The sequence below is a fragment of the Limanda limanda genome, chromosome 9, assembly GCF_963576545.1.
Source record: "Limanda limanda chromosome 9, fLimLim1.1, whole genome shotgun sequence".
NCBI classification, from domain to species: Eukaryota; Metazoa; Chordata; class Actinopteri; order Pleuronectiformes; family Pleuronectidae; genus Limanda; species Limanda limanda.
The window spans coordinates 14,510,050-14,528,272 of record NC_083644.1 but is presented as its reverse complement, the minus strand read 5'-3'; the positions used below and the strand labels follow the sequence as shown (position 1 = coordinate 14,528,272).

At 44.4% G+C, this 18,223-nt stretch overlaps 3 protein-coding genes across 6 annotated transcripts; 2 read left to right on the top strand and 1 right to left on the bottom strand.

Annotated features, from left to right (window-relative positions):
* The first annotated feature begins 589 nt into the window (after positions 1 to 589).
* prrg1 (proline rich Gla (G-carboxyglutamic acid) 1) lies at positions 590 to 6,249 on the top strand. 4 transcript variants are annotated; one of them, XM_061077635.1, is made up of 4 exons: positions 590 to 650; positions 1,729 to 1,769; positions 2,537 to 2,697; positions 3,546 to 6,249. In XM_061077635.1, the coding sequence occupies exons 2-4, from the start codon at positions 1,760 to 1,762 to the stop codon at positions 4,005 to 4,007; spliced, it is 633 nt and encodes a 210-aa protein (XP_060933618.1). In that variant the 5' UTR covers positions 590 to 650; positions 1,729 to 1,759; the 3' UTR covers positions 4,008 to 6,249. The 4 variants fall into 4 exon arrangements, with proteins under 4 accessions (XP_060933618.1, XP_060933621.1, XP_060933620.1 ...); XM_061077638.1 differs by lacking the exon at positions 590 to 650 and adding an exon at positions 863 to 930; XM_061077637.1 differs by lacking the exon at positions 590 to 650 and adding an exon at positions 945 to 1,022.
* Positions 6,250 to 6,840: 591 nt separating this feature from the next.
* Positions 6,841 to 12,319, bottom strand: cpox (coproporphyrinogen oxidase). The gene is made up of 7 exons (XM_061077634.1): positions 11,656 to 12,319; positions 11,267 to 11,410; positions 11,026 to 11,136; positions 10,753 to 10,894; positions 8,163 to 8,381; positions 7,563 to 7,667; positions 6,841 to 7,467 (listed from the first exon to the last, which is right to left on the bottom strand). The coding sequence occupies exons 1-7, from the start codon at positions 12,209 to 12,211 to the stop codon at positions 7,383 to 7,385; spliced, it is 1,362 nt and encodes a 453-aa protein (XP_060933617.1). The 5' UTR covers positions 12,212 to 12,319; the 3' UTR covers positions 6,841 to 7,382.
* Positions 12,320 to 14,243: 1,924 nt separating this feature from the next.
* ccdc181 (coiled-coil domain containing 181) lies at positions 14,244 to 17,806 on the top strand. Its single transcript, XM_061078868.1, has 5 exons — positions 14,244 to 14,327; positions 14,703 to 15,692; positions 16,112 to 16,258; positions 16,760 to 16,923; positions 17,635 to 17,806. The coding sequence occupies exons 1-5, from the start codon at positions 14,244 to 14,246 to the stop codon at positions 17,804 to 17,806; spliced, it is 1,557 nt and encodes a 518-aa protein (XP_060934851.1).
* The last annotated feature ends 417 nt before the right edge of the window (positions 17,807 to 18,223 follow it).

The window sequence follows — 18,223 nt, the reverse complement described above, 5'->3', positions numbered from 1 at the left end:
TATTTACTGTATAGATATGGATATTTTCAAAGTAAAGTCCAACATGTGTACAATCATATCAGTTCATTTCTGTATTTTTTCAGAGTACTATAAAAACACTTTGCTCAATAAGTTCAGAGAGAGACTGATATGCCTTCGTTCAGGACCTCTCTGAATACCTACATACTGAATATTAAACATATTTACTGTATAAATTTGGAGATTTTTCAAAGTAAAATCCAACATGTGTACAATCAAATCAGTTCATTCCTGGATATTTCAAAATACTATAAAAACACTTTGCTCAATAAGATCAGAGAGAGACTGATATGCCTGTGTTCAGGAGCTCTCTGACTACCTACATACTGAATATCAAACATATTTACTGTATAGATTTAGAGATTTTTCCAGCAAATGGACCATTCAGAGCGGTTTCATCTCAGGTTTCCTGTAGTTTTATTGTGTTGTTCTGTTTATATTCAGTCTCCCTCTTGCTGTCATCACTTGTTGATCCAGGCCAGGATGTTGTGAACTGTCCCTTTAACTGAGGGGCAGGGCCGCATCACTGACCGCGGCACCCGAACAGATCAGTGCGCCTGCGCTGCACACATAGTGGAGCGGCGGAGGAGGAGTGGAGCGGCCGTCGATGCGCATCTAGGACACAGAGAGAGGTGAGATAAACTTCACCTCCTTAACAACACATGGCTTTGAACGGAGTAAAGAACATGTCGGGTCCAACGGCACAGTCTCCATCCGCCTCTTTGTCCTTTAAACCGTGTGTCCTCGGTTAAACGGCTCCGGGAGGCGCTGATCCCACTAATCACTCCCCTCCCTCCGCGTGTCACTCCGCGGGGCGCTAACCAGCAGCAACTCCAGCCCGCGCACACACGCACGGATGAGGCCGGCTACCAGCAACATGGAGGCTGCAGCTAACGGTGTCTCCACTTGTTGGTGTGTGTGTGTGTGTCTGTGATGATGGTGTGTAACGGGGCGGAGGCGGCGCTTTGTTAGCCCTGGATCCGACTGCTGTGGATCTATTTCGGGTGGGGGGAGTGTTGCTTCCCAGTGGCCTGCGGACGCCATTGGTCACCACCAGCGACTCTGTGGTCGAGCAGGTTTCACGTTCCCAGCAGGAAGAACACAGATCATATCTTTTAATCGATTACTCTGTGCTCGTCAGATGTTCTTATTCTGACCCTCAGCTGACAGGTGATGCTTTCAAACCACACAGCTGCTGCTGATAAGCACTGGTTCCACTTTGTTTCCGTTTACGATCCAGCTCGAAAGGGAGTCTCCTAAATTTGTATTTACTATAAGGGATTTGTCTATTTAATAACCTGTTTTTAAAATGTATTGCCTTAATATGGTCCTTTCCATGTAAAGCACATTGAGCTGCATGCAAGGCTATGTGAATTGTCATATAAATGTTTGTTGTTGTCATTATTATCATAGACATTTTCACTGTTGTAGAGGCTCAAATAGTTCTTAAAAATGTGACATTAACCTTCTGTCCTATAGTTTTCAAGTTGCTTGTTGTTTGTTTGCTTTTTTAACTGCTTCCTATTGTTTGCTTTCTGTTTTTAAACTTGTAGAGCTCCTCGTTACGGTGCCATAGGAATACAGTTTATTATTATTACTACTTCTTACTTCGATCACTTGTGTTTATTAGTTTTAATAAGAGCACTCCGGTTACTATTGCATGACTCATATCCGCAGGTTGTACATTAAGGTGTGTTTGGTTTTCTGCAGAAAAATCGTCCCGAACAGATTCGCAGGAATCATGGGGAGCGGTAAGTTTGTGAACATTATTATTATTATTAATAATCTACCTGTGCCCACAAGCAAAGACACTTGCATGAACTTCATAGCTCAGATTCCTTAGAACTGGACCCTCCCACTTCCTTTCTTCCACTTTTTTCTTTTCTAATGTGTGTTTTCTCAACACCTTCAAACAAAAGTTAGTCGCTGAAATGTGAAAATCGCCTTTGGCACAAAAACCTTGCTCTTTTTCCGGAGTATGTCTCCATATCTGTTTATTTACTTGTTTATTTTGACCTTTCAAGTCTTGTGCTGATCACATCCCTGATCACACAGACTCCTTTGCTTGTTAATTCCCTCGCTCGTCAGACCTTCCCAGGGCAGTTTTATGTTCTTATTCTGGGAGTGTGGAACAGAGGAGCGCTCTGTCTCACTAACTTCATGGAGGATTTATATGCTGACATCAAAGAAACGTTTGTTTTTATGCTGAAATGTGGGCACTGGGCAGCGCTCAACTCTGCTCTACTGCCTTTGTTCTCCCAGTTTTGGCCTTTCTTCTGCGTGTCTATCCTCTTTTCCTCCCATTGCCTCACTGTTCTCTTTTTCAGTTCTCTATCTTTGCTTAATCCCTCTTTTGTTTCCTCCTCCTTACTTATACACACTTGCCCCTACTGTTGCAACGTTATCTGAATTCATGCATTTTTGGCGGACCATTTAAAAACTTGCATCCTTTCCCTCCTTGTCTGCCCTTGTCTTCTGTCTCCCCGGCCACTCCTCCGCTCTCGCCCTCCTCTCTCAGTGTTCCTGCCGGCGGACACAGCCCACTCCGTGCTGCGGCGGCTGCGCAGGGCCAACTTCATGCTGGAGGAGATGAAGCAGGGCGACATCCAGAGGGAGTGCCGCGAGGAGATCTGCACCTATGAGGAGGCCCGCGAAGCCTTCGAGAACGACGAGAAGACGGTGAGGGGGCGAGAGAAAGCATCACGTCAGAGCCTGCAACTTTTCCTCGCCAGAAAATGACATACACACCGGAAAATACACATTATTACACACCCGCTACACAAAACCCACCAAAGTGAGCTTTGTTAGTTAATCATTTGGTTGTTGAGTGACTCATCAGTTGTGATGTCTATACAGGGATATTAAATCCAGCAGGTAGTCATGAGATTTCCAGGCCAGCCTGTGACTGGGCACACAAATATTTGCCAGCGTGTGTGGTCATTAGACAATAACAGGCGCCAACACACCACTATCCACCGGAAAGTACAAATGCCCGATTCTACTGATTATTTCCTATTTTAATACTTAATCTGAACAGTTGCTGGAAATCTTGAAAAACGAGACCCCCAGCCAGGGCTGAATTACACAAATCAATATTACTACTGGTGCCGTGTAACTGACACCAACCGTCCTATGAAAGAAAATCCAAACTATCCCTTTAATGTGTCACGTATTAAATCCTCTGCCAAGAGTGGTAGCCTGTGGAATGTGGGTGTTTTTCAGGATGTGATGATTATCAGCAGGAAGAACCGCCAAGTACATGCTGGAGAGGGGGGCGTGTTTGTGAAACCATTGTGAGAGGCCAGAGAGCAAAGTCACGCAGATGGACGTGCACAATCATGTGGTCCCTGTGTGTATGGCTGTTGTTGTCTGCGGCCTTTCAGTTGCAGTTATCCACACAAAATGTATTGTATACTGTGAACTTGGCTTTTGGAAACAGTTTTGTGCATCCTGCATGAAAGTAGTTGAGATTTGCCTTGAGAAAAAATACATCTAAACTTGACTGTGTGTCTTTGTTCTGGCTGCAGAGACGGTTTTGGGAGGAATACGTGCGTGAGAGCAGTCCGTCCGGAGGGCTGGAGACGGTGGTCGGTGGAGTCCACTCTCTCTACCTGATTGTGCCGCTGATGCTCGTTGTGTTTGTCATCGCCGCCGTCGCCATCACCGTGTGGCGCTGCCACTCCCGCAAGCGCTCGCAGCGCAGCCCCAGCCTGGGACACTCGCATCACGACCACGTCCTGTCCGTGGTCTCGATGGACCATTGGGGGAGGGATTACCACCATGGTGACCAGTCAGAACTCAGTATCCACAGCAGCCCAGCTTATCCAGGCTCAGAGATCACATCGGGGAGAGGAAGTGCCGGAGATCCGCCGCCATCCTATGAGGAGGCTGTTGGCCACACAGACGTCCAGATAGAGACGGAGCCCCCCCCACAGTACGAGGACATCGTCACCAACAGCGCTTCTAGTGTCAACGGCCGTGGGAAGTAGACCTGCCTTTCACTACCACCCCAACAGAAGCCCTAACCTACACTAAGACTCTTATCCTCTAGCAATGCCAGTGTTGTGGCATCACCAGCCTTTCCCATTCTACACAAACAGAGAACACTAATGGTCAATGGATTAATGCAATCTTTGCCAGAGCTGCTGCAGTTTGCACTAACCTTTATTCAGTGAGGTGAAGTGATGGCAGGACGGATCGGGTGAGACTGCAATACCAAAACCTGGAGTGAAGATCCTGAAGTTGTATCTATGCTGTCACACTCTAGTAAATTAATTTAAATCTACAAACATAACAAATGTTGCATCTAGCGTGAAGGGGAAAACAGTGATAATTGCCATAATGAAGGAGCTGTTCTCAGTGTACAAAGGGATTGGGCCGATGCTTTATTGAAGATTAGTGCCAATTAACAGATGTTTTTAATGTTTAAATTTGACCAATTTGTTGTCAAAACAAGTACTGACTGTTTCCTCTTGCAGTTGTTTATATTGCAAAATTGTACTTTGCAAGATCCAGAACCAGCTTTTAATCTACACATCAATTTCAGTGAAACCCACACTAATTTAGATTTTTGTCCAGTAGGGGCAGAAAAAAAACAAATTCAATCAACCTCATGAACAAAATGTCTTTACACCTCCTTATTTTTCCCACATCCCGCCATCTAAAGAAAAGGACTGTTATCTTACCATCTAATACAGAACATCCCAGACAGTGTTTTCACAAGATAATCACTGTAAATTGTTTAATTTCGTGGTTATCTGCAATATTATTTTTGGGATTTAGACTAGATTCTAAATTGGATAATAATTTTGTGAATTACATGCTCTATTAATAATCGTGAAATGAGAAATTAGTATTGTCCCATTATGCTACACCTGCCGCTCTGGCAGAGAGTTTGGATATCGTGATTCTGTTGTCCTGTATCGTGATATCAAGTTGTTTGATTCGGTTTCAGGATCATTCCCCCCCTAACTAAGTCCCAACTTTTCCGCAAATTTGCTCAAGAACCGGAACAGTTCAGCTAAAGTTGCACAACTCGTGATCGCTCCACATTACTGTCTTTAATTTGATCCATTGAAACAATAAATATCACACAAGGTTAAAACCATCAAGTTGCCAAACTAATGAATTGGCCCAACCTCCTTTTACACTTGGGAATGTTTTTGAGTTCAAAGCAAGGCCATCGGTTGTCAGGGGGGTGCTTGAATACATTTTGTGAATGTGTGTCATGTGTGCGTTTCTTTTTGTCATGCATGCAGCTGGATCTGTACTCCTGAGGTTGGATCAGGCTCTGCACAGCTTGTTGTGATCTCTTGTTCATGTTTGTGCTGCTGACAGTTGCTCAGAGGCTGCTTTAACTGTGAAATATGTCCCCCCCCCCCCCCCACACACCTGTTCCCCTCAAGCAGTTGTAACTGTGTTGGATATGGCTATGTTGTCTTTTGCTAAACGTAAAGTGAAGATTCTACAAGTAGATTTGCAGCTAAATGGTTAATGGAAGTTTTGAAGTGACTTGCACAGGAATTTGGGACAGGCCGCAATAGAGACCGGCTCTAGGGTTTTCAGTTATCAGAGGAGTGAGGCTATTTAATGTCACTATGGACAGAGTCCATGTTTAGCATGTGTACTGTATCTGTATATGTATATTCTGTGTGTGCAAGTAAGTTACAGTGAGATTGTTGTACTCGACTGGAAAGCAGTGAGAGCGAAACCAATGGAAGGATTAAACACTCGGCTGTGAGTAAAGGAGGCACTTTGTGTTCAAGCTCAAAATGAGCTGCTGACTGAAACTGGGACAGCCAGACGAGCTCAGCGTGACTCTCAGCAATAAACAGGTCCCTGTAATCCTCTGGAAAACAAGTGCTCCTGATCTATATGCAATGCTGCTGCATAAAAACCAAATATATCTGACTTCCACCTGATACTGACGACTGTCACATTTCCTTTTCTGCACCTCACACACTTTGAGCACTGGTGGTTGTTATTTTACTTATTTTGTGAGTTGACCTTTGAACCTCAGCACTTGCTATGACGTTGCTATTTTAAGGTTGTGCTGGTAGAGGGTAGCCATTTTGGTAAGGTCAGTTGTACTATTACTTACAGAGCACTGTTTTTTTTACAATGCCTTATCAAACAAACAAAATATTGTATAACATGAAGTGCAAGGGAACTTGTTATAAATCCTTTATCTGCAAAAGCTTGAATTAATTTGTAATAAAACATTTAAAAATATGACTTGTAAATGTTTGTGTCTCAGGAGTGTGATCCAGTGTGTGAACATGTATTTGTGAGTTTTAAACAGCTCAAGTCCTCTGGAGTGGACTCTCACAATGATCATCATTTGACGAACTATTCTTTGATCCTGCTGAGTGCAGCCTGAACCATTTTATGGTAGACCAAGGAAAATTGGCCAATTTTCACAGAATCAAAGTTTATGTTTGCGGATATGAAAACTTTTATTTTACAAATATTGTATTTTGTTTTACAATAACTGTTGAAAAGATGTACATTTAAGTTTTTGCTTTAAGGAAGTTAACTGAGAAGCTTATAAAAACATTAATATAACTCAGTGGGAAAAGGATCTGAAATTTGATGTACTATTGCAGTATAAAACGTATTATAATTTTATCTATTAATTATTTGAAAAGATATGTCTCTCGATCATTTGTGTTTTAAAGACACTATTCTGTCTTCAGGGAACCACCTAACCTGTTTTCCCACATTCATCCTCTCTTTGGAACTCATTCCAGAAATCTAAGAACTGTTGCTGCTGTTTAAACAAAGCAGGAAATGACTTTACCACGAATGACCAGCCAGCCGCAGTGTGGGTGGGACTCGACGTGGTGCAGTTTAATTCCTCATATTCAGCTTGATGGTCAGAAATAACCCACCGTGGTTAGCAGATGCACTTGCACATCAAAAGCAGACTCATTTACAATTGATATTACTTTGAGGCACACGTACAAAACACTGTGGCTCAGTTTTTCCTTGTTTTCCCTTTCAGTGCCTTGATAAAGGAAAACAGTGTGTGGAGATAATTCTGCTTCAGGTAGAACAAGGCACAGAAAACACACAAGAGGCTAGTGTTTGACACAAACACGTCTTAAAAGCAGCTCAGTCGCTGTTTCCCAACACAAGGTCTCATTAATACAATATTTAAATCCCCTGTGAACAAGTGTTAACAAGGGTGACTCGACAAAAAGCAAAGAGAAATGTACCTTCAAGCTATTACAAATAAAGCTATTTTTTGGGGTTGAACAGCGTTAACTGCAGCTGATAAAGTCAAACAGGTGACGCCTTTGTCAAATACAGCAAAGAAAGTATTCTGCATGTTTTGTCAATATTGGAACGTGTGAACGCCGCGATCAGACCCAGTCCTTAGGGCTTCGTAACACCTCCAGCATCTCAGCCTCCCGGCTCCCTTTGGCAGGCTCGTGCATGTACTCCCACCTGAGGAGGAAAGGTGAGTTTGTTACCAGGCGACGCAGACGGAGATCATTACACCACACAGGCGCCAGGTAACCGCTGCCCTGGAGGAGTCTTACCTGGCGGTGAGGGGGAGCGACATGAGGATGCTCTCGATTCTGGAGCCGGGCGTGGCCAAGCCAAACTTCACCCCCCTGTCGTACACCAGGTTAAACTCCACATATCTACAACAGCAACACATACACACAAAACATGCTGTAGACACGTTGAGAGCAAACTATCAGAACATTCTGCTTTAAGGCATCAAAGACACATTTTACGGACTATTACTACCCACAATCCTTTTGGTTTACCTCATATTTGTGGATCAAATTATGTTCCACAGAAAATACACTGAATGTTCTAAAATTAAAACAAATTATAAAAATAAAAACAAAAACGAATTGATGTTCGGCCTGTTGCAGTTTATGCCTCTTACCAGTAGGAGGTGCAGCAGGCTCTTAGCACCCTGTCTTCCACTATCCTTGAATGTAATAACTCAGGTTTACTTTCCTGTTGGGTTAGGGTTAGTAGCTGTTTGGTGCGTTTAGGTTTTGCTAAATAGCGCTGATATATTAGTATAGCATCTACCTCTGTGTGGCTATTTCTAAAAAAAATTATGAACTTACAAAATCTTCTTTATAACACTTTCTCTAGCCGCAAGATATTTTCTTCCTCACCTTCCTCGTCGTACCTGCTGCCAGTCCTTCTCCTCGTCAGTGAAGGCATCACTGAGGTGCTTGTGTACGATAGGCAGGTAGCACGGCACCACAGTGCGAGCGCAGCTCTTCACAAAGTTGAACGCTTCCTCCTGACTTGGCGAGTCCAGGTCATCGAAGAAGATCCCTCCTATCCCCCGAGTCTCTCCTCTGTGGCCGATATAGAAGTATCTGTCACACCTAGAGGACAGAGGGGTTGGAATGTTAACTACTTTCACAGCTCAAAAGGAAACGTATTCTTAAATATGCTCATTCAACCAATCTCACATCTGTACATTCATTATATAGCTATAGTTAGCTTAGCTTAGCATTTACTGTGCATTCGCATGATGCTCGGAAAGTCCCAATTCCCAACTTATCAAGCTGTTGTTCAAAGTTCGGTCCAGTGTTCATGTGCTTTGAGGTTCGAATAGTGGAAAAAACATGGAAGCTGTTGTGTTCACGAGGTTTGAGCTTTTAAACAACCCGCCTCTTTACAATATATGCAGAATGAAAGAGAACAAAGACAAATAATGTGTGTGTGTGTGTGACCGATGCATAAATCATTTTAAACATGTACGTTGATAATAACAACATCTGTATTAGCAAAAAATGCATGGTGGTAGGTGCAGATGGCAAATGAAAAAAGAGTAAACGCTTGACAAGTGGACATTAGAAGCTCATATCTAGTAGTGGTGGGGGGAAAAATCGATTCTGTTCAGTATCGCGATATTTTGCGCCCGCGATTATATCGATACTGTAGCACAAAGTATTGCAATATTAAAAAAAATAATAATAATAATAATAATTTTTTTTTTAATATTTATTTACAATTATATATGTAACAGCCCCTGGCTGGCAAAGCATGACGAGGAGAGTTTCAGAGTTTAAAAGCTACCTAGTGTGTATGCGGAAAGGATGTTCTCCAATGCAGGAGATATAGTAACGGCCCAGAGGAGCACTTTAACGTATGAGCATGTTGACAAACTCCTTTTTCTGAACAAAAATGCTAATATTCCCAAATGAATTTAACATTTTGGGTCATGACCTTGCAGGTCTCAATTTGATTGAAGCTCTAGGTTACTCTTATTTATATGATTGAGCTCAGTGTTCATGTGAGAGGTCTCCTATTCAGAAAATAATTACAAAGGTCCTGTGTCCTGAATGTTCAAGGACAAAGTTTTTGCACTACCCCTTCTTAGTTTTTGCACTTCAGTTAAAGGGACTCTTACCTTTGTTGCATTTTTACACTTTTTTTGGATAAGGTTAAATTGGTATTAATAAGGTAATGACACTCTAAAATGCAAGACAGACCCACCAGGAGTAAAAACAAACAATTATTTCACTCTCATAATATTTAGTGAAAACTTCAACCAATAAAATTCTTCGGACCGAAGGACCTTATTAGCCGACAGACCTGTCTGTTTGCTGCATGGACATGCAGGTTTTCCGTCTGCTTCTTGTGGCGCATTCGGGCCCGCGTCATCAATGTATATAACTTACCGGTGCTTCTGAATCCGAATCCATTGCTTTGGTAAACAAAAACTCACGTGCGTGCGCGGAGACAGTAGGTTCTAAGTCTGCTTGTAAATAAAGTTTCTTCAAAAAAACACCGCGGATGGGAACGAGGGGGTGGGGCATTGGAGGAAGGCGGGATGATTTGAATGTGCTGTAATTCTCAAATGCAACAAAGGTAAGAGTCCCTTTAATGTGTAGAAGACAATGTTGTTCACAGAATTAAATGTGACATTTGAAGTGAGTTGAGCAGTCTTATTTTCCTCATTTTTTGTAATGCCTTTGAATAATATGGGGGACATGAATCGCAATATATCCAGAATCGAATCGCAATACTATTGAATTGTGGCCCAAATATTGCAATACTATTGAATCGTGGCCCAAATATTGCAATACTATTGAATCGTCACATTTTTGCCAATTCCCACCCCTAATATCTAGAGCTGATTGTAAAATTGTGTCGGTTTATAAGTGATGACATCAGGACCTTGTGTGTCAAAACTTTCACAGACTTTCGCGCGTTGTTCAAACTTGAGATGGCGTTCACATGAATTTTCCTAGTTGTGAACTAATATTTCAAATTATCTCGAAACAATATGAACACACAATCCCAGTGGAAACCAGAGGAATCCTCTGCCAGCTCCTCTAAAGCTCTGAAGCTGAGCCTGAACTAACTGGCTACTGGTGCAGCTTTACATTTACCAGACTAATGTGTAAGTGGTGTTGATCTTTCCATCTTCAGCAAGCAAGCAAAGCTGTGTATTTCTCACAATGTCACACTTTTTCTTTTTAAATATATTTCAAGTGAAGAGGACAACAACATTTACGTATTACAAGCCACATCAGATAAACCACACCCTTTCCCTTCATATCCTCAGAGGTCATTAAGTGGCTAACGTCGCGGCTCAACGGTTTTTCTGCAACTGCAAACTTTAGGCTCCTCTTATCATCATCTGACAGTGAGGTTACACCCACTGTATGGAGTGCAGATGTGTACGTGCTGAAACACACACACACGCACACACACTGGTGGAAGTGATCTTGTGTTGAACCGTACCATTTCTTGAAGTCGGTGTAGTACTGCGAGTGGTGCTTGTTGCAGGCCTCCTTCAGGGTGTTGTGGAAGTGAAAGGCATCGTCTTTATTCACATAGACTGGAGTCAGGTCTGTGCCTCCACCGAACCACCACTGCTTGTTGCCTGAAGAGCGCACACACGCACACACACAGATGAGGAAGTGAAAACAAGGGTAATCATTCATTCTTGTCATCAATCGTGTCACTGACACCAAGACCCAGCTGCTGTCATCTAGGAGCGGCAGTCTCACTCACCGTCTGCCTCCTCGATCTCGAAGTATCTGTAGTTGAAGTGCACGGTGGGTATGTGGGGGTTCTTGGGGTGGATGACGGAGCTCACACCCATGGCACAGAACGGCAGCTTCCCTGAGAGAAGACACCGTGCAGACGTGTTATGAGCCAGAACTCTGTGAGCGTGTGCAACGATCACTGAATATCTGAGTGTGCTGCACAACAAACGACGAGGTGGATGATTAACCAGGATGAAAGTACTCACCATCTTTCCCCTTCAGGACTTTGCCTCTGCTCCTCATCTGCTTGGCGGCCTCCTCGGTCAGGTTCCCAAACACCACTGACACGTTGACCCCCGCTTTCTCAAATAGCTTTCCATCCTGCATCACACAGCTGATTCCTCCACCACCTGAGAGACACACACACACACACACACACACACACACACACACACACACACACACACACACACACACACACACACACACACACACACACACACACACACACACACACACACACACACACACACACACACACACACACAGGGTCAAGACGGATACAAAAGAAGAAGTTGTGGACTGTCAGTTTCCACCAGTCCTTGTTATTATCAGGAACATAAATGATCAGCTGAGATCGGTTCCCCCTCCTCACCTTCCTTCCGGTCCCACCGGTCCACCTTGAAGGTCCCACCGTCCACCTCCTGCAGGGCTTTGCAGAACTCGGCCTGCGTCTCCATGATCAGCATCTCCATCCTCGTCCGCATCTCCTCCTTCCTCCCCTGCAGCACGTCGATGTCGCTCACCGGCGCGGACATGAAGCCCCGGCACCTCTCCAGGATGTCCCCCTCCACCTCCCGCTCCTCCTCGGCGGCCGGAGCCACTCGGGTCGCCATGTGTGCGCTGTGGAAGTGGCTGGCGTTGGCCACGAGTCCCGCTACAGCGGCTGTCACCGCGGCGGCTGCACCGAGCACCAGGGCTCCCCTCCTCCCGGTTCTCCCGGCTCCGGCTCTGCCTGCGCTCCCCTGGGACATGAACCTCAGCCCGGTGCCTCTGGACAGCCATCTCGGTCCCGGAAGCAGGGTTCCTGCCGGGCAGCGAGCGGAGGGACCCGGCCGCAGAGCCTCTCTAGCAGCGGGTAGAGCTTTTAACCGTGAACTCAAACACCGTCTGGCTGTTGTCTGCCCCGTGTACAGGACGATGGACGCCATTTGTAGGAGAAACTCTCGCTGCTTCCCGGTGAACCGGCTCCGGGGGGGGGGGCAGCTCACTTCTGCGGAGACTCGGACTTGATCTCCGGCTCGTACTCCCTGTCAGGCTTCAAGTCCGGGGGGGGGGGGGGGGGGGGGGCGTGTCGTACATTGGAAGTGACAGAGGCAACACGGGAATTGTAGTGTTCCGCCATTCATTGCGCCCCTGCGAACTCAAGACCCAGAAGGCAGTGCGGTTGAAATCAAATGTGGCGTTCAAGTGCTTCCTCTGTGCTCCGTCAATCGCGCTCACCACTGTCAATGAATCCTGTCCGAGCAAGACGTAGTTTTTATCTCAGTTAAATGTACTCAATTAATTTCATTACAGCATTCTGATACAACCGTAACTATAAATGTAACTGTAACTATAGTCATGTCGATAATGTTAACTATAACCATGACTGTAACTATAACTAACTATAACGATAACTATACTCAGAGCATAGTTTTACCACATTTGATATACATAATACTTGCATCATGGCACATCACATCATCACTCAAAGTAGAGAAAAAATTATTCTTAATCCATTTTAAATTATTCAGTAATTTCTTCTCATCTGTACAATACAGAATAAACTTATACTTAAATAAGAAAGATATATTTGAATAAATGCATAATAAAAAATCCAACTGACACATTTAATCTTTTTTTAATCCAAACCTATTGATTAAGTTTGTGTGACCCTTGTAATAAATAATACATCTTTAATTTCACATGATACTGTAACAGGCCTTAATATTTAATGTAATAGCTCCAGAGTTAGAGCTATGTTAGTCCCACATATTGTTGTTTGCTTGAGTTCCTTTAGGTAACATCTTGGGTTTTAAAGCGTTTAAATGAAGAATTTATTGTCTAGTCTGTAAAACGAGGTATTCGTGACCGCGCATGCGCAGCTCGTAAAGCGTGTTGTCGGTATCCATGACGACGGCTCCATTAAAAGCTGTCAGGGCTGCGGAGGGAGCAGCAGCGGATTATGTGCTCAGGTGTTGTCCTGCTCCGTGTGGCCCACATAGATGGAGAACTAGTCCCCAAACCAACCCGGCTGGAAGTCCTCTCTCTCCGGCCTCAGGTGGACAGGAACGCCGCTACGCAGGGACCAGCTGCTGGTGAGTTCAAGAGCCCCTGTGGGCGACCCCAGTTTATTACTGATACTTATTTCCAGCAGCCAAAACTCTGATTATTATGACTTTTACTTGAGGAAACTGTGTCTGCAGCTCAGCCTGTTTGTCTGTCTCTGTCCGGGTTATTTTTATGAACCTGAGAGCTGTAAAAATAAACCGGATTACAGAGTCTGTGTGTCACATGTTGTCTGGTAGCCTGTGAGTGTGGGTCTGAGTTGCAACACTAACACAATTACAAGAGCTGAAGTAAATACAAGCCACAGGATAACAGATGGGAGATCGTGTCTGTGTAGCCAAGGCAATAACAGTAGTTTACTACTAATTCTGCAGTACTGCTTTCTGTCCTGTAGGTGGAGACCAATCCCACTTGTATATAACTATATATTTACAAGTAACCTATAAAGTAAAATAAGATAAGATAGAATATATATATATATATATATATATATATATATATATATATACTGTGATGTGGTGGGATTGGTATGAGTATCATTTGCAGAGATGAACCACAACTATAGCTGGACTGATTTATGTGCTACTGATGAAACTATACTTCAACAGTCCCCTGATGATTTAAATTCTGGATTTTTGTTTGGATATTAAAAAAAAACAATACTGCACACCCTTATAATCATCAGTCCTCTTATTATGTCAGGTTTCTTTTCATAAAGATAAATTAATATTTATATGAGAAAACCGAAGCAAATTATTAAAGAAAATCCTGGATCTGCCTCATGAATATTCAGAACGTGATCCTTTATTTTCTGGCTGGTCGATCTAGCTCTTGACTTGAAGTTTTTACTTACAGCTCCAGCAGATGGTGTGACAACCAGTCCTTCAGATGTGTCTCTGATCTAGTCCCAGTATGAGTGAGGTGGTTTGTAAGTCCCAGGAGGAGTATGAGGACGACTTTGAGAAGGATCTGGACTGGCTGATCAGTGAGGGGCAGGTAAGAAACACCACTGGGCCGACTGATTCCATTTCCTCTCATTTTTATTTATTACATTGTGTCTTTGTTTCATCGCTTCTACTTTCTGCAGACTGAGATCTGAGCAGGTCCCTGACCCTGCTCTGTGAAAGTATGACAGGAGGCAGCATTGAGTTACCCGAGCTTGCACATCTCACTATTCGCATGTGAAACCTGCTCTGTGGACATATAGTGACACACTTTCTCTGTGCCGCTGCTGGATGCAATATTGATGAACACACTTACACGTGTCTGTTATCGCACCAGCGCACCTATTGACCTGCTGAGTATTGATGCCGCTCATTCATTTACAGTCAAACCTAATGAATGAATGCCTTTGTCCTTTCCACCACACAGGGTCCTGACATTGATGCCCCAGACATTGAGGACAAAATTGACAAAGAGCTGGAGGAGGATGAGAAACGGCAACGAAGGAAACGGAAGGAGAAGAAAGGCAACAAAACCGAGGCGGTGGAAGAGGATGAAGATAGGTGGCCCTCACCTATGGAGCCATTGGAGTACGACTCTGACAGAGACAGCCCCAATAAGTCATCACCTGTAGTACCACCCCCTCCAGGGGCGGATGAGCAGACAGACGAGGAGAAGAAGTACATCCTGGAGAAGATCCAGCAGGCAAACCGAGAGCTGCAGGACCAAGAAGCTCCAGATATTACCAGGCGCCGGCGACTGCATTTCAAAGAGACGCTGGTGGACATGGTGGTGCCTCCGCTGCAGTTTGAGAAAAATGGCAAAAGTGGTGAGGTGGAAGGGGGGAAGGAGAACAAGGACAAGAAGGATTCAGAGGCAGCGACTGTGTCAGGGAAGTTGTCTGAGCTCAAACTTTCCCCCCGGGAGGAGAATGTAAGGTCTGGAGGACCTGGCAGGGCTGTGGAGAGCAGTGATGGAGGGCAGGGGATGAAAGAGGGCAGAGTCCTTGTTGAAAAAGATGGGAAGTTTGACCTGGTCAGCTTGAAAGAGATGGAGAGTCAAGGACTTCTCCCTCCCATCACAAGCAACTACAGCGACTATTCACGTACTTCCCCACGCCTCCAGGAGCAGACTGTGAGCTCCAGGAAGAGCCACAGCTCCACCTCCTCCTCTCCTCGGTCTCATTCTGGCTCTTCCCCTTTCAAGAATGGCTTCGATCCCCTCCGGGCCCCGAGACCTCCAGTGCAGCCCCGGAGCAGGCCCAGCTCAGCCAACCACAGAGGCAGCCAGAGGAGAGGCATCAAGCGGCGGGTGCAGTCGGCCACCGGGACCCCCTGCCAGGCCACATACACCCTGTCCCCCCAGCAGAAAGAGCTGCTGCACAGGATCCAGGAGAGGAAGGAGACGCTGGCCAGAGAGGTAAGAGAGAAGTCCCACAGCTGAGCAAGTAGAGGTTCACACAAAGTTTTAATTATTTACTTAAAGGTTCAGTGTGTAAGATTAAGGTGAGAGGGATCTATTGGCAGAAATGTAATATCAAATAACCCTAGTGATGTTTTCACTAGTGTGTTTCATCTAAATGTACGAACTGTTGTTTTCATTACCCTAGAAAGGGCCCTTTATTTTTAAATACCTCTACTGAGGCCTCCACGTTTTTTATTTTTACAGTAGTACAAACTGGACAAACTAGTTTTTAGGACCACTGAAGGCTGCCACAGGTTCTGTCATTTTTGGAAGGGGAGGGTGAGGTCAGGGGTATTCAGCTGTAACATGCAAGTTCACCACTAGATATCACTAAATTCTACACATTGAACCTTTAAATCTTATTTCCCCGTCAGGCAGAGCAGAGGAAACGTGAGGAAGAGGAGCTGAAGAGGCAGGAGAACGAGCTGGCGTTCAAAGCCTGGTTACTGAGGAAAAGAGAGCAGCTCCAGGAGGAGAGAAGGATCCTCCGAGCTCAGGAGATGGAGAGGACCAATTCTAAGGTATGGCCACAAGGGGGCACACTAACCAACTGCACCACAATACATTGTAGATACTGGGTAGGTAGAGCTTTATGTGGGCTGAAGAAAAAGGTTCGGTTTTGTCTGGTCATTTTAACATTTTTGTTTTTATCAGGCATTATAGCCACTATCCTTTCAGTTTACCGACCCTTGTGTATTTCTATATGTTAACTATTTCAAATATGCTCGGCCTTTATTTCTTTAACCGATAGGAGCAAAGCTTTTCTTTAGTATATCAACATGAATAGAAATATTGATACTGAAAAAAACTTGCAGAGAAAGGAGAGGTCAATAAATGAAGCGCTGACAATAGTTTATTAATTATAACCAGATGAAGAGAGGTGGATATCCGTGCTGAATTATCATAAAGAGAAACCTACAAAAACCCAAACCTCAGTCACAGAAAATAACGAGATCCATTTTAAAACATTGCACAAAGACATCCCACGTTGTCACTCTCTTATTTTGGACTTCTTCACCCAGAAGGACTCCTCACAGGGCGACTCGGAGGAGGCGTTCAAGCTGTGGCTGCAGAGGAAGCAGGAGCAGCAGCAGAAAGAGAAGCAGCTGGTGGAGCTGAAGAAGCTGGAGGAGGACGATAGTTACCTCCTTCACAGCCGAGAGGAGTGTGAGCGTGCCTTTAAACTGTGAGTTCACCTTCATCTTTTTCTCCATTTTCAAGATAATAATCTGTTTTTCAAAGCCAGCCAATATTGAAGTATTACTGTCATCTGGATACTTTCCACCTATTAAAGCCTCTGGTCCAGACTCACTTGTTGCTGACTTGCTGGTAAAACTGCCTATTATCCTTGAGCAGGCAAATGGCTAGTGGGTGGAAATAACAGTCCACAGAGCACTGATGGAAAAATCACAACTGTCATCAGACTCCGTACCACAAAGAGTAATTTTCTGAATTATCGGTAGGGGTCAACAACATTTACTCACAGACATGTATTACTGAGCTGAGATTCTGGGGCACAGCAGGGCCTCAGTTTTAATCTGCCGCAAATTGCACACACTCATAAATATCAGTCATTATAATGTTGAAAAACGCCCTATTCCATAAGGTAATGGATCCACAACAAATTTGTATGGGTTCTTCCCTGACTCATAGCACACCCTTCCACCAAGTTATGTGGTAATCCGTCCAAATAAACCAACCAACAAACTGACAGGGGTGGAAAAACCTCCCTGGCAGAGGTAACCAGTAAGCAGAGAGAGCTCCCGGAATGATATATATATATATATATATATATATATATATATATATATATATATATATATATATATATTCTTTTAACTCAATAGTTCTCTTCATTCTCTATCATTAAAGTGTATCATCTGTCCTCTGCCATCAGGTGGGTGAGACGAAAGCGGGCGGAGAAGCGGGTGGAGCAGCAGGCAGCTCGGGAGCATTCTCGCAGGTTGGTGCTGGAGGGGCGGCGAGCACGACGCATCCGGGACCTGCAGTGCACCGTCAACGAATCCAAGTCCTTCAGATTCACAGAGCAGCTGGTTCACCACTTCTGACCCAAACGCACCTGGACAAGTTGGATTCACACATCCTGACATACAAGTGAACTCAACTCTGTTCTTACCAGGGCCGGGTCTAGGCAGGGGCAAGAGGGGGCCTGGCCCCCTCAAATAAATGTTGTGCCCCCTCAAACTAAATCCCAATTTATAATAATAATAATATAATAAAGCACAATGCCCCCTCAAGATTTGTGGCTGCCCCCTCATACATGCCTGTCTAGACCCGGCCCTGGTTCTTACAGTCATTCACCACAGACTGAACAACACAAGACCTGGTGTGGATCACAAGACATTATTGCTGGTTCAGTTGTTGCTTGGGTTTTGTTTGATTTTTTTCTGTTTTGCGTTAAAGCACATTTCTTGAAATAAGTTTACGGCAGTGACCTCGACTCAGTGCGTGTACAAATCATCCAG